General features: G+C 49.7%; 1 protein-coding gene and 1 non-coding gene across 4 annotated transcripts; both read left to right on the forward strand.

Moving 5' to 3' along the window:
- The first annotated feature begins 550 nt into the window (after positions 1-550).
- On the forward strand, positions 551-26,713 carry FAN1 (FANCD2 and FANCI associated nuclease 1). 3 transcript variants are annotated; one of them, XM_032469091.1, is made up of 14 exons: positions 551-697; positions 1,356-2,765; positions 4,479-4,619; positions 6,667-6,868; positions 9,608-9,841; positions 13,724-13,855; positions 15,191-15,299; positions 16,026-16,145; positions 18,235-18,399; positions 18,880-19,027; positions 22,231-22,334; positions 22,875-23,069; positions 23,563-23,691; positions 26,459-26,713. In XM_032469091.1, exons 2-14 carry the CDS (start codon positions 1,508-1,510, stop codon positions 26,594-26,596), a joined length of 3,075 nt encoding a protein of 1,024 aa, XP_032324982.1. In that variant the 5' UTR covers positions 551-697; positions 1,356-1,507; the 3' UTR covers positions 26,597-26,713. The 3 variants fall into 3 exon arrangements, with proteins under 3 accessions (XP_032324982.1, XP_032324983.1, XP_032324984.1); XM_032469092.1 differs by having other exon boundaries at positions 597-686; XM_032469093.1 differs by having other exon boundaries at positions 677-700.
- Positions 985-1,133, forward strand: LOC116660318. The gene has a single exon (XR_004315772.1). It is a non-coding gene; the product is annotated as a small nucleolar RNA SNORA79 (small nucleolar RNA).
- Positions 26,714-26,979: the final 266 nt, after the last annotated feature.

The following is a 26,979-nucleotide window of genomic DNA, read 5'->3' on the forward strand; positions in this document are numbered from 1 at the left end:
TATTATTCCTTTGCTTTTTTTAAAAAAAATTTTATTGAAGTATAGTCAGTTTACAATGTGTGTCAATTTCTGGTGTACAGCATAATGTTTCAGTCATACATATATGTACATATATTCCTTTTCATATTCTTTTTCATCATAGGATACTACAAGATATTTAATATAGTTCCCTGTGCTATACAGAATCTTGTTTACCTGTTTTATATACAGTGGTTAGAATCTGCAAATCTCGAATTCCCAATTTATCCCTTCCCACCCCCTTTCCTCTTTGCTCTTGAAGTCACCTGCATCTGCTGCCATCAGTCACCGAACAGCGTGTCTTGGGGGAAGCCCAGAGTCGCTGAGTCGTCCTTCTCTCTCCTAAGTAGAGTCCACGCCTGTGTGCTCTCCCAAGGGCCGCCTTGCTGGACCCCAATTCTCCCCGACCCGCATCCTGTCCACCTCCAGGGAGCTCCCGCCTCTCCACGTGCGAAGGGCCTGAGGTGCTGGAGTCTCCCGCGAGGGCAGGCGGGAGGGAATGGGCGATCGATCACTCGGGCCTCTGCTGGCCGAGCCTGTGCGAGCCGAGCCGCGCCGCGGGGATCGGCTGGGAATGCCTGGCGCGCGGAGGCGGTAGGAGGTGCAGGGAGGCCGGCCCGGGTCTCCCGCGCGCGGGGCCGGGGAAGCAGGGCAGGCGGCGGGGCCTGGTGCGCGAGAGGTGGTGAGGGGAGTGAGAGATGGGGAGAGGGGGTGGGAAGTTGCGGAAGGAGGAGGGCGGGCGGGCTGGTGCGCGTCCCGGTGCGCGGACGCGGCCCCGCTGGCAGAGCCGGCTGAGCTCAGCCCGAGCGTCAGGTTCGGAGGCCGGGGCTGCGGCGGGCTCCAAGCCCGTGGACCGATGCCCGGAACTCAGGGCGCATCTTTGTGCAGGCCTGTGAGGGAAAAGGCTGACTGATGCAGTGGTTTTCAATAAGGACCTGAAATAGTCCAGTGTTCCCTTTTTAAAACGGCTGACTTTATCCTCTCACTGCTTGGAGTCTTAGGCAGTGAGACTTTTGTCCATCATATATCTAAGCTGACTTGTCTTCACTCAGGGCACCATAGGGATGGGTTGGCTGTCCGTTGGTGCCTTCTGATTTTTGCAGAGTCAAACAATTGGAAAAAAAAATAAAACGGCTGACTTTGAAGAGAGTGGCCTTAAAACTTGTCCCCACGAGGCCCATCGCTGTTATGGCTGAGGGACGCACTGAGGTTGCATGCAGAGCTGGGGGTAGGGCCTCGGTCCTCTGTCCCAAGAGATCCTGGCATTGCATGCTTTAGACCTTTCCCCTCTGTTGTTGAATGCATAAAAATATTGTTAATCCACGTGTGTTTTGTAGGAAGACGAGATCGACTAAATGAATAACATGAGGTCCAATAGAGTCCCGCTTTTTTTAATTTCAAGACACGGAAGTAAAAGCCAAGCATCGCTCTCTTTCCCCAGTGATATCCTGTGCTTTACCCTTCGAAACACCCAGCTTGTCTAATACTCATGATGTCCGGAGGGAAATCCTCCAAAAAAAGACCTCGTAGAAGTTTATCAACCAGCAAAACTAAAAAAAATGAATCTAACTCGATTATTTCGTTTTTTAACAATGTACCGCCTGCAAAACTCACCTGTCCGGTTTGTAGTAAAATGGTGCCAAGATATGACTTGAACCGGCACCTGGATGAAATGTGTGCTGACGATGACGACATCACTGCAGGTGAGCCAGGGCACACTGGCTTCAGTTCAAAGGCTTCCACGGTAGATTTAACCAATATTGCCTTAGAAGATGTAACGCCAGAGAAGTTGTCACCATCTAAGATAAATTTAACCCCTGGCCAAAGTGACTCAGCAAAAACAGGCACAAAACAGCAGACCAGCCCCTACTTTAAAAGTAACAGAGACTTGGTGAGCAAAACTCAAGATGAGACAAGAGATCGTAATGTCAAAATCGTCCCTCTGGGAAGCCTGTCATCTAAATTGTCCAGAAGATACATGAAGGCTAAAAGGTCTTTAGATGAGAATGAGCGATTTGCCAATCAGAGTCCACAGAGTTCCTCAGCCACAGCGGTTAAGAGCCTGGTTGACAACTGTTCAGAGATGGAGGACCAGGATCAACTTCTGGAGAATAGTTCTCAAAAGGAAAACATGTTTACCAGTGATTCTCTTAAGGAATCAAGGACTCCCGAATGTACTGTAGAAGACACTGAAATAATGGATGCTGAAAGCCAAGAGTCTGCCCGGGAATGTGGGATATCCACACTCACCCCTGATTTCTCAGATACCACCCCCGGGTTATTGTCACCGGATTTAACTCTTGGAAGTAAATTACAGTCTATTTCAGAAGACAGTCTTGCAAAGCAGGAGAATCTGGCAGGAGTAGCTGGTGAAAGTGATGAAATACGTGAGGCAGGCAGTTGTGAAGAGGTCAAAGTGACTGCCCTTTCAGAAGCTGAAACACAGCTGTCACACTGGGAGGCAAAATCTCATAGTCCTACAACCAATGCTTCGAAATGGAGTCACAGCCAAGAATGTCCTCTGGAACGTGCCAGTGGCTTAGAGAATGAAATCACTCCCAGAATGTCTTCGGAGCAGGGGTCAGTCTGGGATGTTCCTGGTGTAACAAGCCTAGCACCACCGAATCACCCTTACTACCTTAGGAGTTTCCTGGTGGTGCTGAATGCCGTGTTTGAGAACGAAGATGACAGAATGCTCTTTGATGAGCAGGAGAAAGGAATTGTAACTCAGTTTTACCAATTATCAGGTATCTGGAGCATGTTTGCTTGGAAGGTTTGGTTTCCTGCTTGCTGTCCTGATTTGGTCTGGGAGGTGATGGGCTGTCATCCAAGGACCACGAGGAGTCAGTGTGGTTTGGGGAGTCCCCTGGGAGTACACGTGGGACTCAGCGCCTACTACAGGGTTCAGCTGGAGAAGGATACGTGTGTAAAATAGACAAGACTTTGTGCCTGGTGTCTGCTCCCACAGTATCACCCTTACAGGCTGTACTTGGGTTGTCATGGAAGCAGCTATTTGTCTTATTTTTTTTTTTTTTGATGCTTATAAAACGGCTTTTCCCGGATGAGGAGAAAAGCAACAGTGTGACTTAGAAAAGCATACTTTGCATTTGGAGCATATAATCAAGCTTATTAGGTGGTTTTCTTGTTTTTGCACGCCATTTCCTCAACAATGAAAATAAGATAAAATACAGGAAAAAACAAACCAAGGTACATTGGGGCCTGTTTTTTCTTCCAACAATATTTTAATTGCCTGGACTCTACCTTTTATTTTATTTATTTTCTTTTTAATTGAAGTATAGTTGAATTACAATGTCATGTAAATTTCAGGTGTACAGCATAGTGATTTTTTACACATACATATATTTTTGCATTATAGGTTATTACACGATATTGAATGTAGCTCCCTGTGCTACACAGTAGGACCTTGCTGTTTATCTATTTTATATATAGTAGTGTGTATCTGCAAATCCCAAACTCCTAATTTACCCTTCTTCCCTTTCCCCTTTGGTAACCATAAGTTTGTTTTCTGTGTCTGTGAGCCTGTTTCTGTTTTGTAAGTAAGTTCATTTGTATTTTTTTTTTAGATTCCACATATAAGTGATACATGATATTTATCTTTCTCTGACTTGACTTCACTTAGTATGATAATCTCTAGGTCCATGTTGCTGCAAATGGCATTATTTCATTCTTTTTATGGCTGAGTAATATTCCATTGTATAAATATACCACGTCTTTTTTATCTAGTCATCTGTCAATGGACATTTAGGTTGCTTCCATGTCTTGGCTTTTGTAAATAGTGCTCTTGTGAACATTGGGGTGCAGGTATCTTTTCAAATGAGAATCTCTTCCAGATATAAGCCCAGGAGTGGGATTGCTGGATCATATGGTAACTCCAGTTTTTTAAGGAACCTCCATTCTGTCCTCCAATGAGGCTGCACCAATTTACATTCCCACCAAGAGTGTAGGAGGATTCCCTTTTTAGAAGTTTTTAAATGGCCAATAATCATTCCAATTTTGGAACTTTTTTATGTTTTATCCATTAATCATTGAATACCTTATCTTGTCCAATTTTTTTTTTTTACCAACTTTGGGAAGATGGTGTTACTGTCCCCCACACCCCTTTTTTTTTGTAACAGAAGAGAAAAGGATGTCTCAGTAAGTTCCAGAGGCTTGCACAATTGGGAGAGGGGCAGGGCTGGCTTTCCATCCTGGTCCTCCTCCTGTCCTGTGGTGACAGGCACACAGGACAAGGAGACATCCTCAGGAGATTTTGTATTTGAAATAAATTACGTCTTCCAAAGGAAGAAATTGATTTTCTTGGAAGATCAGTTGAGTCAGTGTATGTGTATTTCTATTCAAGTCTATTTTACTCACCTCAGCTGAAAAAAGCAAATGATACTATATGTTGTTTTTGAGAAGAAATAGAATATTTTTCACAGTTTTTTTCAACTTTATTGCAGCCAATGGTCAGAAGTTATATGTAAGACTGTTTCAACGTAAATTCAGCTGGATTAAGATGAATAAATTGGAATATGAAGAGATTGCCCCCGACTTAACACCTGTGGTCCAAGAACTGCAGCAAGCAGGCTTCCTGCAGACAGGTACGATCAGCCAAAGGGAATGGAAAATGAAAATATGACTCGAAGAATTGAGTTTCTGCATGATGAGGGTGATATTAGTCTGGTGTCAGCTCCCAATTGGTGCCTGATAGATAGTAATTGTGTGTGTTTTTTTAAATTGAGTTTTTAAAATGATTCCTGTTATGTTGAAGCCATTCTTCACCTGGATTAAGACTCCCAGGATAACGAAAGATTGCTGCTGGTTTTTCTTTCTTTTTTTAAACTGACATATAGTTAATTTACAATGTTGTGTTAATTTTTGGTGTACAGCGTAGTGATTCAGTTTTTTATATATATATATATTCCTTTTCATATTCTTTTTCATTATAGATTATTAGAAGATGTTAAATATAGTTCCCTGTGCTATATAGTAGATCCTTGTTGTTTATCTCTTTTATATATAGTAGTTTGTATCTCCAAATCCCAAACCCCCAGTTTATCCCTCCACCCTCTGTCTCCTGCTGGTTTCTGAACAGTCTCAGGTGTAGGCCCGTAAGGTCACCTGGGGATAGATGTGTGGCTGGGTCCACGGAAGGAACATCCCTCCCAGCTCCCCTTCCAGCAAGACGTTGACCGTCTCACCCAGACCCCTCGTCTTTATGACAGAACAAAGCTGGTTGTTGGAAGCTAGTATCTTTGTGGACCCTGACAGGCACACACATACAGCTCTTATAATTCAAAGGTGGATTGCCTCAAGAATTGTGTGATTGATTTCAGCCCCTGTGACTATGCGATAACCTTGGTCATCTCATCGGTACCATTTGTTACGTACCCACCTGCATTGAGAACAATATTGTCCTGGACACGTAGGCATAAAGAGGATGAAAGATGAGAGTCCTAGGTTCGAGCTGCTGACAGCTTAGGCTGAAATAAGCGACTCAAGCTAGAGCCAGCCGGTTTCCGTGCAGCAGAGTTGTGATGAAGTTAGGGTGACTGGAGGGCCTGGCTTGGGAGATGAGGACAGTCGTGGGGAGGCCTGGGGGCTTGGTGGGTGTGAGTGTTCAGGCAGTGGGACCCAGGATTCCTCACGTCAGTGCCACCAGGTCACTTGGGAACTCACATCCCCACCTGACTCAGAAGATCAGATGCAGATTGACACCAGGTGAGCCTTGCCTTCCCTTTAAATGACCTTTAAACAACAAAACCAGATGCCCTCTGTTGCCCTCAGTCCTGCCCGGGTCCCTCTCATGGTCTGCACAGCCCTGTGAGGGGAGGGATGGGGGGCTTGACAGTCCCTCTCCCTCTGCTGTGGCCACGCTGCTCTCCTGGGGGTTCTTGCTGAGTGCCCCCTGTTTCAGACCCTCTTGCCTGCTGCCCCTCAACTCACCCCTCATTTCTTCCAGCTCTGCTCCGTGTCACCTGTGTCTGCTCTGAGTTGGGTGCTGCCACCTCTCTGCCACATCCAGTCCAGTTTGCCTCCCCAGCTTTGCTTTTCTCTGTGGCAGTTATCACGAGCAGACAGGCGTCTGTGATGCTGAGCAGTGCACTGCCTGGGGGGCAGGGATGTGGTTGTTCACTGCAGGCGCTGCAGTGGTACCCAGCAGGTGGTGGACACCCAGGAGGTACTTGTGAACAAGGAGGCTGGCCCTGCCCTAAGTGGCCTGGACCCCCCAGTAGCCTGACTTCAGTGGGGATGCGGACTGAGTGGACCCACAGACAGGCCCCAGCTGAGGCCTGTGCAGAGAGGTGGGAGCCAGTGAGCAGCCAGCTCTCTGACCAGCTTTGGAGAGGTCCCGCCGGGGGTTCGTAGTGAGCTTTTAAGGAGGACGCCCAAACCGTGACAGCTCTCCACGGGGATCTTTATTTTATTCAGATCTTCCTTTACTTGTCAGTGAGAAGTTCTGTTGTTTTTAACTTTTATGAGATATCTATGCGCCATATTTTTTAACAGTTGACTTGGCAAAGAAAAATCACAGTAGCATTGCATTTTATTTGCATGTAACTAAGCTTTTTCTTAAAGTAAATAAAGTGAGAAATTAGTCAGATTCTTTAAAACTACTTTTAACTTTTTTTTAAATATATATTTCAGAATCTGAGTTGCAAGAACTCTCTGAAGTGCTCGAGCTACTTTCTGCCCCTGAACTAAAAACCCTGGCAAAGACCTTCCACCTGGCTAATCACAGCGGGCAGAAGCAGCAGCTGGTGGACGCCTTTCTCAAACTGGCCAAACAGCGTTCGGTCTGCACTTGGGGCAGGAACCAGCCTGGCGTCGGTGCTGTGATCTTAAAAAGGTTTTGTGGCTCTGGTTACCGTAGAAACATTTAAAATGTTGACAGCATGTATGAACTTACTATAATGATGGTACATGTTTTCATATTGTAATCGTTCTCAGTCACAGTTAGATTGAGAACGCAGAGAACCTTAATTATAAAGACTGAATTCTTTCTTGGTTTATAATTCCTGGTTCTTGTAATACCATCCTGATTTCTGGGAGCAAGAAAAGTCAGGAGGCAGGAGAATAGAGGCACTAGGCCATTGGCGCATCTGGTATTTTATTATTCAAGAAAAATGCAGTTTTAACTGCTGTTCTTACAGTATTCAAGCATAAACTATTCAGTCACATTTTTATTTTAGTAAACTTTTTATTGAAACATAATCTGTCAATACTAATATGTAGTTTCTCTTAAGTTTAAAACAAAAATTTATCAGAAACTCTGGGTGGTTTCCTTTGTCCTTCTAAAACTCTTCAGCTGTTGCAGATTGGGGAAGATTGTAAAAATTGTTAGAATTTATTTCTTCTGCCCATGTTATGTGTAAAATATAACCATATCAATGTTAGTCTAGGAACCTACTTTCTGGAGTTGTTGAGGATGAAATGAGATAATGCTTTTGAAAACAATTTAAAACAATGTCACTGTTTATTTTGTGTAATACATGTGTGTGTAAAACATTGAGCTGTTCTGTGCCAAGAGCCCATCCTTGTGGGGAAGACACTTCAAATACTGACCTTTGATTAAACAAGGATAAATAAGGCGTACCTCACTAAGAAAAACGTCACTGCCAACACCTTAGAAAATATACACTGTACATTAAAAAAATTTAAATAAATTATATAATTATAATTAATTGACTCAGGATTATAAAACCCTCATCCCCATGGCATATCAAGTGTCTTCTAAGCCGTTTCTTTATCTAATTGTATTTCTTAAGTACTTTATGGTCATCGTATAAGTCACATTTTAAGTAAGGGCACGTTAGATTAGCAGCCCTCTCTCAGTATAAGCACGTAGCCTATAAGCAGAGATACAAAGAATAAAGATGAACATTTTTACCACTGACTTTGGAGTTGGAGGAAAATGAGATCCCCAAGGATAATTTAGTTGCACTAAAATCACTATCCTTAAATTTTTTTTATATTGAAGTGTAGTTGATTAACAATTTTATATTTGTTTCAGGTGTACAGCACAATCGTTCAGTACTTTTATAGATTATATTCCATTTAAAGTTATTATAAAATAATGGCTGTATTTCCCTGTGCTGTGCAGTATATCCTCGTTGCTTATCTGTTTATACAGAGTAGTTTGTAGCTCTAATCCCATGCTCCTGACTGGCCCTTCCCCACTTCCCTCACCCTGCTGGTAACCACTAGTTTGTTTTCTTTATCTGCGACTCATTTCTGCTTTGTTATATACATTCATTTGCTTTGGTTTTTAGATTCCACAAATAAGTGGTAACATGTAGTATCTGACTCTCTCTGACTTAATTCAGTAACTATAATCATCTCTAGATCCATCCCCGTTGTTGCACATGGAAGACTTTATTCTCCATGGCTGCGTACTTTTCCGTTGTCTGTATATACCACATCTTCTTTATCCGTTTGTCTGCGGATGGACAGTGTCCTTTAAAATTTTGCTTTATTTCTTCATGTAGTCATGGGGCCCAGTAGTGGAGTCTCAGTGTCTCTGACGGCTCCAAAGGAGAGCGATACCTGATTATCTTACTCTGCTGTGATCACAAGGAAGCAGAAAGAGGCCCATTATTTACTTTCTTAATCCTTGGAGGTAGCAGCCGTTCATTTTACCATGTTCAGGGCATCCTTCTGCAGCCTGGAGTCCTGGTCCACTGGGACACCATTGGGGCTCTGCATGGAGGGGGAGCAAGGGGGTGCTTTGTATCGGTTTCTGTTGAGTGATGGGTCTCACTCACACGGTGGTGTGAGGGGACTGCCACCCTGTGACCTCACGGCTCTGACAGTGGCACGAATCTCTATATCCCCAGGGGTGCAGCACTACTTTTGGTTGAGTAGCTCCTGGGAGGATAGGAAAGTGTGAGCTCTTCCACTGCATCAGTGGTTCTCAGCTGATGTGGTTTTGTCCTCCAGGGGACCTCCAGCATCGCATGGAAGTATTTTTATTGTCATGACCAGGATGGGGAGTGGGTGCTATGGCATCTCGTGAGCAGAGGCCAGGCTGCAGCTGAGCAGCCTCCAGTGCGTGGGGGGTCCGCACCTCCCCCACCGCCCCCGCCCCCAGGATAGAATTATGGTGCCTCTGCCTGGAGACCCTGCTCTGTGTGGTGGCCAAGGTGTAGAGCCAGAGGGCCCTGGATTTAACGTGCTGCCTTACCGAGAGCCTTTTGTAATGACATTTTAAATAAACATACATGATTTAATCTAAGCTGTCACTCAAGTCAAGAATTGAGCGTTGCTAGTGACAAATAGGTAACGCTTTTATGTGTTTCCCTGGTATTTCACATGTTCAGGACCAGGTTAAGCCCTGTCCTGCTCTTTCATTGAGGCAGCAATGTGTGAGATCGTTTGCAGATGTAATTCCATTTACTCCTCACCGGGTTTCTGGTTGGGCTCTGAGCCCAGAGAGGTCAAGAAATGCCTCAACATCACACAGCCAGAGTGATAGATTTCCTTCAGGCGTATAGAGTAATGAATGCCACGTAGCTTTAAATGTTTTGTAAAAGCTGCTCTCCAAATGCTTAGAAACCAGACAGTTATTTCCACATGGTGTGTTTTTCAGAGCTAAAGACCTGGCGGGACGGGCCCTGAGAGTCTGCAAAGGCCCCAGGGCGGTGTTCTCCCGGGTCCTGCTGCTGTTCTCGCCCACTGACACAGTGGAGGATGAGGACGCCGCCTGTGGGGGTCAGGGAGAGCTGTCCACGGTGCTGCTGGTCAGTCTCGGCCGAGTGGAGTTTCCCAGGTACACCATCAATCGGAAAACCCGAATCTTCCAAGATCGAGATGATCTCATCAGGTAAGATCCTGTTTGCTCAGTAGAAAATTTGTGTATTTTTTTTAATTGAAGTATAGTCAGGCAGAAGACCTAAACAAGCAGTTCCCCAGCGAAGACATACAAATGGCCAGTAGGCACATGAGAAAATGCTCAGTATTGCTAATTATCAGAGAAAATGCAAATCAAAACTTCATTGAGGAATCCCCTGACACCAATCAGAATGGCCATCATTAAAAAGTCTACAGACGATAAATGCTGAAGAGGGTGTGTATTGTTAATTCACGTAGAAGGTTTTACTATTATTTTTTGCCATCTCCCATAGAAACGTGAGTTCACAGCCAAAATAACATTTGAAGTTTTTGGTTTTTGTTGCTTTTCTGCCTCACTTGTATACGTTTCCAAGACGCTAAGGAACATGGAGACATGTGCTTAGCTTAAGTTTGCCAAAACAAATGAGTTTTGAGTTAGAGCTACAGAATTTTCCCCTGGTTTATGTTTCCAAATAGCTTTGGCAGGAAACGTTTTTTAAATACAGACATTTGGACAAACCTGCCCTGTATGCTGTTGGTATGAACACATCTGAAGGTGCATGTGTTTCTAGTAATAACACTTCAAATAAAGCTACTTATTAACTTGTGTAGTATGTTCTGGAATCCTGCACACGATACTAGAAATTGTCGCTCATCTCTTTGGGTGCATGGATTTAGCGAATGTTTGGTTTGACTGTCCAAAGTCGGTTTTGGTAAAAAAAAAAAAAGAAAAAAGAAAAGGAAAAAATGGAATAGGTTTTACAGGAAAAAAATACTTGGATTTCCTAAAAGAAATCTTTCATAAGAAAAATTTGAATTTCCTAAAATGTCACTTTGATTCTTTAAGGTTTATGACTCAAATTCAACTGAAATTGGTTCTGACATTTGATTTTAGGAAACTTGTTTAAGTGCTGTATAGTGTGTGCTTTAAAAAGTTAAGTTATTGAAATTACTGAATCTAAGCACGGTCAGGATACACTGATTTTAGCCCATTTGGCCTTAGTTCTCAGAAAGTTCAGTTTCTTTATTTGTGTTCAATTGGAATAACTTTTTTCATCAAATCTTCTACTATTTCCTCTTCACTCTGTCTTCTGTTGTCTCATGTCCTTTTTCCTTCTTGTTTTTAGTGACTTTACGCTGTTCTCTGTTGTTAGAACTCTGAAGCCAAGTTCCAGTATCTGTACTAATGAACCGTGAAACCCTCTGTGCCCCAGTTTCCTCGTCTGTAAAATGGAGGGAATAATATTATAGCCCCACAGACACGCTGAGAGCCGGGCCCAGGGGGACCGCGTTGCACATCTTAGTCAGTGTTACAGTCGTCACCATTACCGTGTGTCTACAGAGGTGACTTCTTAGTTCTACGACTGACAGAACCAGGTTGACAAGTTCAAAAGGGGGGAGGCTAGTGAGAGAAAAGTCAACCATCACTCATTCTTTTTAGAAAGTATATACATCCTGTGAGTATTAAAAATAACTAAAACTCCTTTTGTTGTGCAAAGGGCCTTAACATGTAAATGAAACTGGGTTTGACTGCCTTCAGGAAGGGTAGTTCTCCAACACCCGTGACATGATACCTGCCCCAAGAAACATTTCTGGCCGCCTGGGTACTTGACTCATTTGTCCTTTCTTTTCTGTTCTCTCATGTGTTCAGTGCACAGGGATTAAGTGTCGAGTACCTGCCTGGGTGGTGGAGTTGCAGCAGGAACAGAGGGTCTTTGCCACCCTGGGAGTATGTCTTACTGGGGAGCTAGCAAGTACACAATCATCTGGTAACCATGGGCAGGCTGGAGAAGTTCTACTGTGGAGGTTGAAGCCGAGGGTCCCTGGAGAGGCGACGTTTGGGCTGAGGCCTGAGAATGAGGTGCTGGTCCCACAGAGGTCTAGGTGCCCGTGTCCAGGCTCTGTGGGGGTGCATGCGCAGGCCTGGGGGCAGGACAGGGCTGCCAGCTGGAGGGATTGGGAGAGCCCTGGGGGCAACAGTGAAGGGGGAGGTGGACAGGAATGCGGGTCGGGGACACTCGGCCTCAGGGCCCTAGTGAGCTTACTGAGTGATGCTTTGAGAGTGGGTGGGGAGCCATTGGAGGGGTTTATGCAGGTGAGTGGTCTGTTGCACATGCTACAAGGGCATCCCATGGACTAAGGGGCGGGGGCAGCAGGAGAAGCTGCAGGAAGGCTGACTTAACCTGGGAGGTTTGGGTCCCAGCCCCTCGGGGCTGGTCCCAAGTATGGGGGCAAGTGCTCATTTGAATCTGGTCTCGAGTTCAAGTGTATGTAGTCAGCCTGTCCCATCATCTTCCTGCTTCAGCACGATTCAGGGAGCTGGGTCCAGGGTGGGACTGATGGCTAGTGTGTGTTCGCCGAGGAGCGGGGACTACTTGCCCTGGGTGGGGTCTGTGGGCCCACAGGCCAGGAGATGCTCGTAGTTGGGGCAGTGGGCGTGGTGAGGCTGGCCCCCAGGTCAGGGTCCTAGTGAAGGGGGAGTTGCAGCCTGCAGTGAGCAAGCTGGACATATTGGCAGGGGTGATCAGTGGACAAGATGCTTGAAGGCAGGGTCTTGAGGGGGATGCAGTCCATTGGGGACAGAAGGTCTGCATGGCCCAGGCACATGGTCATCCATGAAGAGGTGGGGGAACCACTTGCTTCTCACCCTCGTGGACGCTGTCATCATGGAGAACAAGGCAGGGACCACCAGAAGCCTGCACAGAGGAGGCTTGGGCTTCTGAGGGGTGGGGGCTTTCAGGGAGGGCAGGGTGGTCTGGAAGCAGCCATGGGAAGGAAGGAAGACTCCATCTGTCTCTCCTAGAGTGAGAAGAGCCATCCCCACCGAGCGGGCAGCAGGGGGGCCGTGTTCTCAGCCAGGTTGAAAGAAGGCTGGGGACAGGGGCCAGAGGTTGGGGTGTGGAAGGGACGCTGCTCCTGGCTTGGTGGTTCCAGTTAGCGTTGGGGGGGTTGGTGACTGTACTGCTGGAGACGGAGGTCTTGGGAAGATGAGGCGTGACAGGGATGGCGCTGGTCTCCACGGGCTCCTGACGGGGGGCTGGGTTCGGGCTGCAAGGCCGGGTGCCGGTGGGGGGGTTGTGCCAATGCTCCTGATGGTGGTGGGGCTGGGTTGGGGGGCTCCAGTGGGCCCGGCTGGCCTCCAGGAGCCTCTCCCTATGGAGTTCTCTCTTCTTATCCACCTTAGACTCATCCAGTCACCTGTTGCGAGACCTAGATCGAAGCCTCCACGAGCAGGTTTTCGCGTGTAGAGGCAGCTTGTTTTCCTCTTATTTAGTGGTATTGGTTCTGTGCTTTTTCTTCTAAGTGTGAGTCCAGAACACAAGGACTGTGTGCTCGAAGTGTGATCGAATCACTGGGCAGAGGTCTTTGTTCTTGGCGTCTAAAGAGGTAGTGAGAAATAGTCTTTCTTCAGTTAAGCGGTTTCGTAACGTTTCAGCACTGCCGTCTCCCCAAGAGTGTCCCTGAAGTTATTTTTGAAAATCCCACATAATCCTCTCAGCCTGGGCAGCATCCCTCTGGCTCCCTCTGACTGAGTGATTAAAGCACCAGATCTACATTTGTGTAGTTCTGAAGTCAGTCATCTGGTGACATTCTTGCTGTCAAACTGCTGAAAGAATGAAGGAATGGGTACCTGAAGTCAGAAAGGAAGAGCTGGCCTGTGTTCCATTCATTATGTCGTAGGATGTGGTGAATGTCTTTCTGTCTGGTCAAGTGGCCTGGATGAATTCTTCCAATGATTTCTCAGATAGAATTTGACCCTCGTGTCTCCCAAAGCACGCTTTTGCCCTTCAGAATTGGGTGTGATGGGGAGGATGTGGAACTCTCCATGTCCGCGCCGGTCCACATGGGAAACGGGGCGCGTGCTCTCCTGCAGGTATGCCACAGCTGTGCACGCGCTGAGTGACATCGCCGCTGCCATGGCCCGCGGGGCCTGGGAGGAGGCCAGGAAGCTCTCCCAGGTTGCACAGCAGGACTGGGACCGACTGAAGAACCATCCTTCCCTGAGGTGAGGCTGTTCTCACATCCACGTCCAATTTCCTGATTGACTGAGCTGTTCTGACCACTTTGGGTGGTTTTCTCAGGGAAGATCATGTGCCTTTTGTTCTGTGGTCCAACCAGCGAGTGGAGTTGAACTTCCTGCCTGCTTCCCATGGAGCCCAGGTGCCGTGTGTGATGGCAGGGGGTCTGAAGGTCTGGAGTGACTTTTATGTACCTCCCCGTGGTCAGTGAATTTACACGGGGGGACCCAGCAGCAGGGAGGGTGCTGGGTGTGTCCATCCAGTGGAAATTCAAGCGGGTGTTCTTCTGAAAAAGGAAACAGAATTGAACGTTTACTGCAAAAGTGCAAGTACACGGCACATTTTTTTGGTTTAATAAAGGTTCAACTTATTCTGTATGGGTAAGAAAGTTTTCCCTTTCTTGTTACATAGTGATGAGAAAAATGAGTAGTATTAAATATCTCCAAAAAAAATTTAAGACAAAAGTCTGCATAGAAGGAATATGGACTTAAAAGCCATAGCCAGGAAAACAGCCTTTACTGGTGAGAGAAAATAACTGAATATTTTGTCCATATTTTGCTTGGGTGTAATTCAGACAAACTTGAGCCATTTACTTAAAGGCCTTTCTAGAAATGAGATAACCAGGGTAGACTTACTGCCCATGACGTGCGTGCACATTGGGGGATTTTCTTAAGATCTTTTAGATAAATTTGTTAACGTTTCTTAGACCAAATGGCAAAACAAGTGGTTGAAACAAGTGGTGATTTTCCTCATGAAGGAAAAAAAGAACCCACAGCCAGGAAGTTAGGTTACTACAGGACAGAGGTTGGTGGACTCCTTCCTTGAAGGGCCTGCGGGTCAGCTTGGCTGTCCGTCTGTCCGTCCACTCATCCTGATGTGGAAGCAGCCGTGGCCCCCAGCCCCCCTCCCTCCCCGAGCCAGTGGGCGGGGCTCTGTTCCAGTGCACGTGAATTTGTGGACACAGAGATGTGAGTTTCATGTAGCTCTCATGTGCCACAGACTGTTTTTCTCCTTTTGACTATTTTAACCATTTAGAAGTGTGGGAATTGCTTTAGTTCATATAAGATCAGGTTGCAGGGCTGCGTGTGGCCCGAAGGCTGGTGTTTGCCGACTTCTCGGTTCCCACCCCTATCTGGGTGACCACGGAAGTGGCAGGAGGCTGTAAGAATGTAGATTTGAGGTGAGGAAATTGTCCACAACAGGCAGCATTTTGAATGTGTCTTCTTAAAAGGGAGGAATTCAGTCCACTCTGTCACGTCTCACGATTGTCTTACGACACATACACCAAATCCCTGAACTGCTGGTGTCCACCTTTGTTTCAGGTACCACGAGCGTTTACCGCTCTTTCTCCGATGTTTCACAGTTGGCTGGGTTTATACCAGGATTTTGTCCCGAACTGTGGAAATTCTGCAGAGACTTCACAGGTACCAGGTGAGCCCACAGGCCACGCCCCCGGCTGTTCCTGATGGATTGGAGACCAGCTGAGGAGGGGCCAGCCTGGCCCTCGCTTTCCTGCGTGTCCGGTCAGCGTGCTGCAGCGCAATGAGGACCTGCTGTCCCGCCTGCCGCATTGCCCGGGAGATAGACAGAGGGGTCCAGGACCTGAACCCCCAAGGGGATCCATGAGATTGGCTTTGGGGACTGTGTGAACTTCCACGTGTGTATAGGAGGGTCTGTGCATTTTTCTGAACCACAGAAGATGAAAGTAAAAGCGTGACCAGTTTGTGTGCAGAGCCAGGCTGGAAAGTCTCCCTGTTATGGTGGCGTGTTTGGATGAAGACCCCCCATTACTGTCCTGCTCCCTCCCCGGTTCCTCCAGGCGTTGGCCCTGGGCCCAGTGGGGTGCCCAGGAGCATGTGGGCTCCTGCCCAGGACCAGCCCCTGCGCGGCCTGCACCGCTCACCTGCTTTGCAGAGACGGCCGTGCGGTGTTCACAGATCTCCAGCTGGCCTGGGAGACCCCAGGGCACCTCAGGGAGCTCGGGCCACTGTAGAGGGACCTCCCAGGGCCCCGCCTGTCTGTCCTGGGCCGTGGCCTCATTAAAATGGAAAGGAATGCTTCGTAAATGTGCTTCCCTGGTTTTACTGACTACTCTATGTAATTACAGTTCTTGGCATGCAGGAGTCTAACGAACTTCCTTTGTTGTTGTTGCAACAGGAAGCCGTCCAGGAACTTGAAAACCTCTTGTCCCAGAGGGTGTACTGTCCCGACAGCAGAGGCCGGTGGTGGGACCGACTGGCTCTCAACTTACACCAGCACCTGAAGCGCCCGGAGCCGGTACTCAGCAGCGAGATCTGCCTTGTCTCAGTTTTGCATAAATTTAAAAAATACAGCAAACTGTTAATACCTTAAAAACCTCAATGTGATTAGAATGTTGGTTTTTAGACATTCTGCTTTGTCCATGTCTTCCCAACCCCAGAAGACACAGCAGGGTGCGAACACCAGCGTTCCAGCAGGGCAGGAGGCTCCCGCCTCCTCGCCCCGTGGTTGGCGGACAGGTGGGGACTCGGGAGTGAAGGTTCTAGCAGTTAAGGGAGCTGAAGCCCCAGACGTCTCCGCCTCCAGGCAGGCACTTCCAGGGAAGGCGCTTCCTCTTTGGAAGTGGTGGACTCGTTCCCTCATTGCTCAGGGCCTCCTGGTGCAAAGGTGGATGAAGGATGCTCTTTCCCACTGGGAAACTCTCCTCCTGGCCCGGGGTTCTCCATGCAGGGATCTAGGGGGCCAAGCGAGGCGGGCCCCTCCAAGGAGGCCACAGGGGCTCTTTGTGCAGCCACCCATGGTCCAGCAGCTCCCTGCCAGCCTGGTGTTGGTGCTGCACAGAGGGCACTGTGTCTCTGGGAGCTTTGTTTTTCTCAGTGGCGCATTCAGTGAATCAGGGTGATGTAGTGGCGGAAAAACTGACCATGGGTGTGGAAGGTGACACGCTCTTTTCACTGCCCTAAACTGAAAGGTGCCTTGTTCCCTGGAGGTCTCCAACCAGTGAGGGCTGTTTTCTCTCCCGGAGGCAGGCGTGGAGCCTCCGTCCCGTGGGGGCCCCTCACCCACGTGCAGAGAGGGTGTGTTCATGCTGCCCGTTTCCTCCGTTGAAGTCAAGGTTCCGAAGAATTTATAGATGTCCCCCTCGTTCGCAGATCTGCTTACAGGCGCGTTCGCTCCCAGCGGGGATTTTTGAGACTGATGGAAAATCCTAGTTCCTTGTAACCTTTTCCCAAAGACCTTCCTGGCCACGCTCATCATCTTTGTCATCTCCTGACCCTTCCCTTCCTTCTCTCCAGGGAGAGCTCCCACCAGCAGAGGCTCAGGCCTGCCAGGCACAGCTGCCTGGGGCCATTGCTCGCTGCGCTGGCCCAGCCCCCGCGGGGCTCACAGCACCGCCGGCAGGGGCTCGTTCCCTCTGCCCCCGTCCTCTTGACCGCGCCACTCCCGATGGCCTGATCCTTACTGATTTTCAGAGTTTTTTTTAACTCTTTATTTTTTTATTGTAGGAAGTGTATATATAACAAATCAAACTTGCCATTTTAACTATCTCTGGGCGTAGAGTTCAGTGGCGTTGGTTATGTAGGTGACCACTGCACAACTCAGGGGTTAGGGGCACCCTCCCTGCCCCCACACAGTCAAAACCCTGCCCTCTGTTTCTGAGATTCCACTTTTTGAGGAACTGCCAAACTGTCTTTCCCAGTATTTGAACCATTTTTACGTTGCTGCCAGCTGTGCACTAGGGTTCCAGTTTCTCCCTGATCCTTGCCAGCATGTGTTGTTTTCCGTTTTTCTGACTGCCGTCATCCTAGGCGGTGTGAAGTCGTATCTCATTGTGGTTTTCAGTATTTTGTTTATTTGTCCAACTTTGAGTAACCTTAGAAAACACATAACCCCTTCAAACCTAAGATCCTTCTCCCTGTAAGTGAGGCGTCCGGAACAACTCCGTGGTTCCTGCCTGCACGTGAGACTCACCTGGGACTGGGAGGTGATGGGAGCCTGGACCGTGCCCTGCAGACGCTCACCCTCTGCATCCCGAGCCCCCAAGTGGCCCCTGGGGACCCCGTGCCGGGTCTCTCCCCCGTCTCCCTGTCCCAGGCATCCCCGACTACCCCCGTGTTCTGCAGGTGGGGCAGCTGGGGTCGGCCACATCCACGTGCATGAGCAGAAGTCAGTGTTGGGAGCTCGGCCGCCTGTGCTGCAGACCTTTGCAGTCGGCTCTGTGCTTGTCTCTGCATGAAAAGTGCCAGCATGAGACCCACAGAGACGTCCTCATCTCTGGAGTGCGGCTCAGCCCATTGCTAATTAGCAAGATGAATAGTTAATTAACAGCAGGGTTTCCTGTCACATGAAATGAAGGGAGCCTGATGGGGACTGTGCTCTCTACCAGGCTATCAGGTGCATCGCGGAAGGGCTGGCGGACCCGGACGTGAGAACGGGACACCGTCTGTCACTGTGTCAGAGAGCCGTGCGCCTGCGGGAGTCCCCGAGCTGCCAGAAGTACAGGCATCTCCTCCGTCAGCTTCCAGAGATGACCGTGGAGGACGTCAGGCACGTAAGTCGATGCTCTCCGGGCCCTTCAGATGCGTTCGCAGGGTTTTCCTGAGTGGAAGCAGCCTAAGTACAGGTTTGAGTGCCCACTTTCTCATAGACGTGGGAGCCACTCCCACCTGTCGTGCATGGGGACCTACGGTGACCTGTTCTCACACCCGCATCTCCTGCCTGGGGGGCAGGCTGGCTGGGGGTGGTTCCCTCCGGAGCAGGGTGGTGACTCTAAACTTCTGAGTCAGCAGCTCATGGTCTTTGCCAGGCCCATCTGCTCGGTCAGGACCCTGGAGAGCAGCTCTGAGCCGGGCAAGTGACCTACCTGCATCCTCACCGGCACCAGAATGTGGGTCACACGGCCCTGCGCTCTGCTATGAATGGGTGGCCGTGTGGGGGGGCGTAGGACAGTGTGTCCCCAGGACACCAGGGCGGGGTTTGCAGGGGCTGAAGCTGAAGAGAGGCTGATGGACATTCTCTGGCTACCGTCCAGGTGACCATCACAGGCCGGCTGTGCCCGCAGCACGGGATGGGCAAGTCCATTTTCGTGATGGAGGCCGGGGGGGCCGCCCCCGCTGCGGTGCTGTGCTCCGTGGAAGAGCTGGCGCTGGCCCATTACAGATGCTGCGGCTTCGACCAAGGTAAGGCAGTCCCCGTAGCCCGGTCATCGTGTGGTGGTTGTCTGCAGGGGTGGTGCCGAGGCCCTGCCCTGTCCCTGCGGGAGATGCTGCTGGCCTGGGAGGGTGTGAAAAAGAGCCCTGCTGCCTGCCTCCCTCCCTGCGCCCGCCGCCCAGCCTGATGCCTGGGAGGGATACTGGGACCCAGCAAGGCCGGGTTTGCTCTCAGGGAGCTCATGTTAGGCCAGGAGGGAGGGCAGGAAAGGGCGGAGGACGAGATGCTGCCGGATAACCCAGCCCGTTAGAGAAGGTGGGAGCCGGGCCTGGCTGCCTCTGGAAGGGGACCAGGTCCCGGGGTGATGTGGCACCGGGGCAGGGCAGGTGTTGAAGGACCAGTGATTTGAGTTCCTTGTGGAGTGAGCTCTCCATCCCACGCGTGGGAGGAGAATCAGTCAGGGTCGGAGCTGTCTGCATCTTCCTCCCCAAGAACCGGGTGGCGGCCCCCTCGCCCCTCCTGCTCCGCCTGTCTTTGCGGCAGGTCTTTTGGGACCTGGGACCTCATAGTAAACGGTGGCTCCTCTGCTGGATGTGAACCCCTGAGAGAGATGTCACTTGTTACTACTGAGCCAGGCTGCCCTCTGCCTGTTGCACTTGGTTTCTTTTTATTGTCAGGAGAGGAGCGTGTGTGCCTGTGTGCAGGTGTGCGCATGTGAGGGCTGCAGCTCTGGGGTTGAGGGGGACTTGGTTCCTTGAGCCGCTGGCGAGATCTTTCTGTGCGTTGGGCAGGCACGCAGAGGGACTGGACGGGTGCCCCCGGCCCTCTTTCTGGGCTGCTTGGCAGCCTCTCTGTTTCAGACGCTGTAGGTTTCATTCCAAGGCCATTTTCTGAAACACGTAGAGCCTGAGTGGGGATTAATCCTGCCCAGTTCCGAGAATTGGGAGCCTCTCATCAGCGGCTGTGGACTGGGAGGAGGGCCAGTGAAGGCACTCGGGGTCCCTGCTACTTGGGGGTAAAGGTGAAGTGGTCAGAGACCGGCCATAGCTGTCAGACACACTTGGAACCTCAGAGAACTTAATCAACGTCCCTGGTCCAGGAGGGGCTGCACATGCCAGCTGTGAGGAGCTTGGACCCCAAATCCTATGTCCTTGCTTCCTCCCAGAGCCTTTGTCCCCTGTATCCCCTCTTAGTGGCGGGAGCAGCCTCCAGCTCCCCTCCCACCACCTGGGGCGCCGTCCCGGAGCCACACCTGGAGGGAGCCGGTGGCCGTGCCAGTGCCTCCCCTGTGCACTGCCCTGTCCCCCAGATGTTGGAAGCCAACCCGGACATTGGCTCCCATGGTCACTTCCGAGGGCCCCTCCATTCTGTCCTTGCGTCCAGACAGGATTCCCTGTGTCTGTGCTGAGGGGTCTCTAGGTTGAAGGTCACTCAGATCTTGTCACATACATGAAAATCAGGACATGATTTCACTGGCGTGTAGTGTGCCCACTCAGATAAGTGAGGATCACAAAATGCCACTGCAGGACGGGTGTCTGTCTGCTGAGTATTCAAGTAAAGGTTCAGGTGAATCTGCGGGATGCCTCTGTCCCTTACATGGGAGGGAGATGCTCTGGGGGAGATGCAAGTGCCAGCAGAGACAGAGATGCCACAGACCCCGAAGGTTAGAAACAAAATCGGGGAGTGAAGGCTCAGGCCCACGTGGGTAGTTGGTGCCCTGTCCCCTTGGTAGGTGGCAGACGGGCTGGGAGCCGAGCACAGTGAAATGCTTCAGTTTAGCCTTGAGCTCGAGAGACGGGCGGACAATTCCGGAATGTGAATTTTTTATATAAGGTGTATGTTTCTTTATTACAGTGGCTGCCCGGGCACAGCGGGACCCTGCTGTCGGCCTTTGGTCTGGGGGAGGGTGGGTGAGGGGTGGCCTCAGGCCCCTCAGGGGAGTTGGTTTCTCAGTTACTCAGAAGGGTCTCCTGCAACATGATTCGACCCCACAACACGATGCTCACTAGACCGCTTAGGTCTGGGGATGCTCACGTCCAGTGTCCCTGACTGGACATGCTCCCGGTCAGAAAGCAGACGGCAGGTCCTGTCCCAGCGTCACCTTGGCCAGGCCACCCCTGGGATTCCAGTGCCCTCCCTCCCTGGAGGGAGGACACCGTCGCTGTCCCTGTGACTAGTGGCTCTGCAGGGGACGAGGCCTGAGTAGGTCCTGCTGTTCCTTTGAGTCACAGAGATAGGGAGCAGGGATGTGGGGCGGAGCCAATGGATGTGGGTGGGGCGACAGCACAGTGCAGCCTCAGCTGGGGGACAGCCCAGGGGACTGGGCCCTGCACGCGGCTCCTGCCCGTGGCTCCGGCTGTCTCAGCTGTGCTGGGACGCGGGACTGGTACCTGGCTCTATCCCTCGTCCTGTGCTGCACCTGACCTGTGACCAGAAGCCAGAGGAGCGCCCCCGCCAGCCTGCTTAGGGGCTGTGGGGTCAGGCGGGGAGAAAGGCTGAGCAGGACAGGCTCTGGGTGGCAGGTCTGTGTGCTGTGCCGTGTCCCCTCTTGACCCTGCCATGACATTCAGGTGTCCTGGGGTCTGAGACGGGCCTGTCTGAGGTCACCACCTGGTTGGTGTGGTTGGGATGCGGTGTGGGGAGGGGGTCTGAACGAGGTCGTCCCTGACATGGACGGTCTCTAAAACCCCAAGGTGTAGAAACGTGGTGCAGAGTTCAGTCCAAAGTGGAGGAGTGCTGGGTGGATGAGGGGAACAGGGACCAACCTGGCAGTCAGAGGGCACAGGCTCCCGGATGCTCGGCTTCCTCTGTCGTACCCCTTCCCGGAAGCCTTTTCAAGTGGGGCCAGGGGCCCCTGCATCAGAGCTCCTCAAGGGACTCCCCACCCAGACCCTCTGAATTGAACCCCCAAAGCCAGAGGGACAATCTCTTTTTATTTAGTTTTAAACTCGTTCCTTAGGTTTTTCCACTAGTTTGAGAACTGCTGCTCTGTGGCTCTGAAACGTGCATTTGAATTTTTCCATGCTTACTAAGATCTGCGCCCTTACATAAGGCTTCTGCGTATAAGCGTATAATGTAAAAGCAACGAGCTGGGGACGGCACGAAAACACCGTTTGCACTTGAGTCTAAAATATTCCTGTTACTTTCTTCACATTAAGTAGGCAGTGGGACACGGTGGTGGTTGTTAAAAAACTAACAGTTGATTTTCCTTCTGTGTGTGTGACCGTCTCAGGGATCCACGGGGAGGGGTCCACCTTCAGCACGCTGTACGGCCTCCTCCTGTGGGACGTCATCTTCATGGATGGGGTACCAGACGTCTTCAGAAACGCCTACCAGGTCAGCAAGCCACGTTTCCAGGCCACCAGCGGCTCCTGCACTTGAGTGGCTCACACCCACCTGCGTGCCCCGTGTCTGCGGCGTCAGAAACCTGCCCCTTGTCACAGTCTTAGAGATCGTGGTGCCAATTCCCATAAGAGTAGCTTTTAATTTCAAAATCTGATTCATAGAATTTTAAATGTATGTTAAGTTTTAAACTTCAAGCCTGTTTTACTGCAGTTGTCCCATCTGAAATGTCTAGTGTAAGTTCTTCAGCGCCCACCTGTCAGGGCCTGGCGCCCCCACGTCCATCTCACGTGTCCCTGCTGGGACTTCCAAGTAAACTAAAAGCTCTTTCTGCAGGCTACTACTCTGAAAAACCAGTATAATCAGTGCTTTTGTGTTAGATGACTTCTGCAATTTGTACATATCTCGTGAGAAAAGAATGCATCTACTTAATCAGGTTGGCCAGTTTCTAAATCGGGTGGGTCTTGAGTGTTCTGACTGCCCCGGACGGGCCCCTCCAGGCCCCGGGGTGACAGCTCATTCTCCCTCGCACAGGCGGGCCCCCTGGACCTGTGCACCGACGGTTTCTTCGCGAGCAGGGCGCCAGCCTTCGAGGCCAGGCTGCAGCAGATTCACAGCGCCCCGGCTGAGAGCCTGCGGGCCTGGGTGGCGGCTGCGTGGAAGGCCCAGGAGGGCAGGGCGGCTTCCGTTGTCAGCTGGGACCGCTTCGCTTCTCTTCAGCAAGCCCAGGTGAAACTGTGCAGGCTGAATTCGGTCAGAAAGTAGTAGCTCCTCATGCACACACCTGCGTGCACACGTGCACGGACACGGGGGCATGTGTGTGCATGTGTCTGGTCTCCCAGCCCGCGTGCCTCCGTCACTGACGGGATCAGTAAACAGGCACAAACCTGCCCCATGTATTTGGTGGCTTCCCTTCTCCTGACCTGTGGTCCCCGGAGGGAGGACGCCGTCCCTGTCTGTGTGACTGGTGGCTCTGTGGTCAGCACCATCCCATCCTGTTTCCTCCAAATTCCCTCTTCCTCGGCTGCCCCTGGGAGCTTCCTGACTGGGCAGCAGCATGGGGAGACTGGCAGCCCCAAGCTGGCAGCTCCGGAGTCCCCGCAGCGGCAGACGAACCACCCCGGGGCCTCAGCCTCTGTTTCTGTTGACTGATGCGCCGGTCTCGTCGTCTCTGATCCTGGGAAGGATGGAGTGGCTGACTGTCCCTGTGTCTTGTGTTCAGGACCTGGTTTCCTGCCTGGGGGGCCCCGTCCTCAGCGGCGTGTGCCGGCGACTTGCCACAGACTTGCGACACTGCCGAGGGGGCCTGCCTGACCTGGTGGTGTGGAACTCCCGGAGTCACTGCTGTAAGGTCAGTTGAGCTGGAATGGAAAGTCACCTGTGTAGTTTTATGATGAACTTAATCAGAGGCCACGGTCTAGGCATTTCTTGCATGGTTGTTGGCAAGACTGAACTTGAGAGCCCCTGGACGGAGGGCCAGGGCCCTGGGCTGAGTGCTGGCGTGTGGGCCGCTCTGCCAGGTGGCTGGTCTTACCAGGGCAGGTGAGGGAGCGGAGCGGGGTGTGAGCCCCACAGAAGTCAGCCCCTCAGCCCCGGCCTCAGAGGCACGGCCGTCACCTCTGCTGTGTCTGCTGTTACATTGAGGCCCTGGGTCCAGCCCCACTCAGAGGGAGGGGCTCCCTTGGGGCGTGAACGCCAGGGGCCAGGATGGTCGGGGGCTGTGTTCTCACCGAGTGAGCACCCCCTGGCGCTGCAGGCCGGCTCGCACCCGCCTCACCCTGGTCTCACCCTCTGCCCGGCGCAGGCTGGCGGTTCCCGTGTGACTGAGTTCTGAGTACCAGTTCTTTATCACATCTGTCTCATCCAGTCTGTGACTTGCCATCTCACTGTCTAACTAGTATCTTCTGAAGAGTGGAAGTTTTACATTTGGACAGAGTCCAGCTGATCTGTTCTCCAGTGGTCAGGCTTCTGGTGTCACAGGATGTCTCTGCGGTTGTGGATTTGAGTCTTTCTCTCTGCGGTTCTGTCAGCATTTTCTTCATCCACTGGGAAGCTTCTTATTCAGTGTATAGACTTTCAGGATTGTCATGTCTCCTTGATGAATCGAACTCGATCTCATTATGAAATGACCTTCCTTTTTTCCTGGGGATGTTCTTTGCTCTGAAATCGACTGATACTAATTTATAGCCACTCCACTTTTCGTTGGTTAGTGTTAATGTAATACTTTTTCTTTTTTTTTTTTACTTTTTAACTTCTTTTATCTTTATATTAATGTGTGAGTTACACTCTCGTAGGCAGCATATATCTGAGTCTTACTTTTTAATCTAATTGACACCTTTGCCTCTTAATTGGGTATTTGGAACATTTACATGTAATGTGATGGTATCCATGTCTGGTTTCAAACCTACCACCTTGATGGTTGTTTATTTATCTCAGCTCTTATTTTCTCTGCCTTTTTTTTTTAAAGACTGCGTTTTGTCCCTTTGTTGGCTTGTTAGCTGTAACTCTTTGCTATGTTTCAAGCGGTTGCATTGGTGTTTACAGTGTGTATCTCACCCACCTTTAAGTGATGTTGTGCTAGTACATGTGTAACACAGAGAACCTTACAACAGTGCATTTTTATGTCTCCTCTCCCAGACTTCGTGCTGTGTGTACATTATACCTTGACTGTTATCAACTCTGCAACACAATTATATTTGCTTTCTGCAGTTGACTAATGGGTCTATATATTTACTCATGTCAATACAAAGAGTGACATTTGTTATTCCTTTACATAGATCTAGAGTTCCATGTATTGTCATTCTCTTCCTGATTGAAGAACTTCCTTTAACAGTTCTTGAAATGGAAGTCTGCTAGTAATGAATTATTTAGGTTTTATATATTGTAAGACTTAAAAAAATACTTTATTTATTATTGTATTCCTTAATTATTTTTTATCTTGGGGGAGTAACTAGGTTTATTTATTTTTAAAGAAGGTACTGGGGACTGAACCCAGGACCTCGTGCATGCTAAGCATGTGCTCTACCACTTGAGGTATACATTCTCCCCTATATTGTAAGACTTTTAAGTCTGTCTTTGAAAGATACTTCCTCTGGACAAAGAATTGTTGACATTTTCCCCCAGTACCTGAAGATACTGGTCCACTGTTGTCCAGCTGGCATTGTTTCCAATGAGAAATCTGCAGTCTTTCCTCTCTGGCTTTTAAAAATTCTGGCTGCTTTGAAGATGCTCCTTTTCCCACTGATTATGCAGCTGAATTATGACGTTTCTCAGTGTAGTGTTCTTTATGGTTCTGTGCTTGGCGTTCATTGAGCTTCTTGGATCTTTGGGTTTATAGTTTCCATCAAATTTGAAAGTTTTTTGGCCATTATTTCTTCAAATGTTTTTCTCTTCTCTTTGGGGACTCTAAGCTCCTATTAGGCTGCTGAAATGTTCATTTATTAAATATTTTGTTCTGTACTTCATTTTGGAGAGTTTCTATTGGTATGTTTGAATCTCAGTAATCTGCAGTGGACAGAACTGACAGTCCCCTGCTTTCCTGGAGCTGATATGTAACGAGCGGTTCTGTCTTATGATAAACACCCTGACAGAAGTGCACAGGAAGGGGCCCACCTAGAGGTGAATTTAAGCTGACATTGAAGGACGAGTCATCAGACATGGGATGCAGGGAGAGACGTCCCAGGCAGAGGGGAGGCCCTTCCGGCTGGGCGGAAGTCGTCTGTCTCAGGAACTGAGGCGGCTTTGGCGTGGCTGGCAGGGGCCGGGTGGTGCAGGTTTGTAGGTCACGGCAAGTTGTCTGGATTTAATTGCAGATGCAACAGAAAGTAATTGAAGGGTTTTCAGCAGGAGAGTAATAATCCACCGCATGCTTTAAAACTATCTTTCAGCTGCTGTATTAAGAATCAATTTACTAATTCTCTGGGAAGAACTGTCTAGTTTCTGCAGAACATGAAGGTTTCTATGAATTTCATGTATGTCTGAAGTTGTTCTGTGTGTATCAGCACAGCTGTGCAGTAGTGTGAGCCTCTTAAACAGTGGGCAGTGAAAACTCCTGCAGCTTCTATGCATGGCTCTTCCGTCTCAGTAAGATGCTACTAACTTTAAAACTCACCTCCCAGCTGGTGGAAGTCAAAGGCCCCAACGACCGTCTGTCGCAGAAGCAGATGATCTGGCTGGACGAGCTGCGGAAGCTGGGGGCCGACGTGGAGGTCTGCCACGTGGTTGCAGTTGGAGCGAAGAGCAGGGGCCCTGACTGAGAGCCGTGGGCTTGGGGCTGTCTGCTTGCACACGGACCTGAGATCTTCAGAAGCGTTACTACATTTCACTCAATGCTAAGTTTGTTGTCGTAATAAACCTGGTAGTTTACTGACGCATCACTGTGCAGTGTCCGTATGCCACAAAACTTGGTATTGGCTTGAATACTCATTCCAGGTAATGAACTTTTGAAAAGGTCAAAGCCTTGGTGGCCACTTTTAGGAGATGGATGCATGTATATTATTATATTTACAGGAAAGCTAGAAAACCACCCCCCAAAACAAGATGATTCACAGCTTTGGGTCTTTTATAAAAGGAACATACACAATGTTTCTTTCTAAAAAGTGTATTGAAAACAGATTTTCCTGAATTTACCTAAGTTTTT

The sequence above is a fragment of the Camelus ferus genome, chromosome 27 (genome assembly GCF_009834535.1).
Source record: "Camelus ferus isolate YT-003-E chromosome 27, BCGSAC_Cfer_1.0, whole genome shotgun sequence".
Taxonomy (NCBI): Eukaryota; Metazoa; Chordata; class Mammalia; order Artiodactyla; family Camelidae; genus Camelus; species Camelus ferus.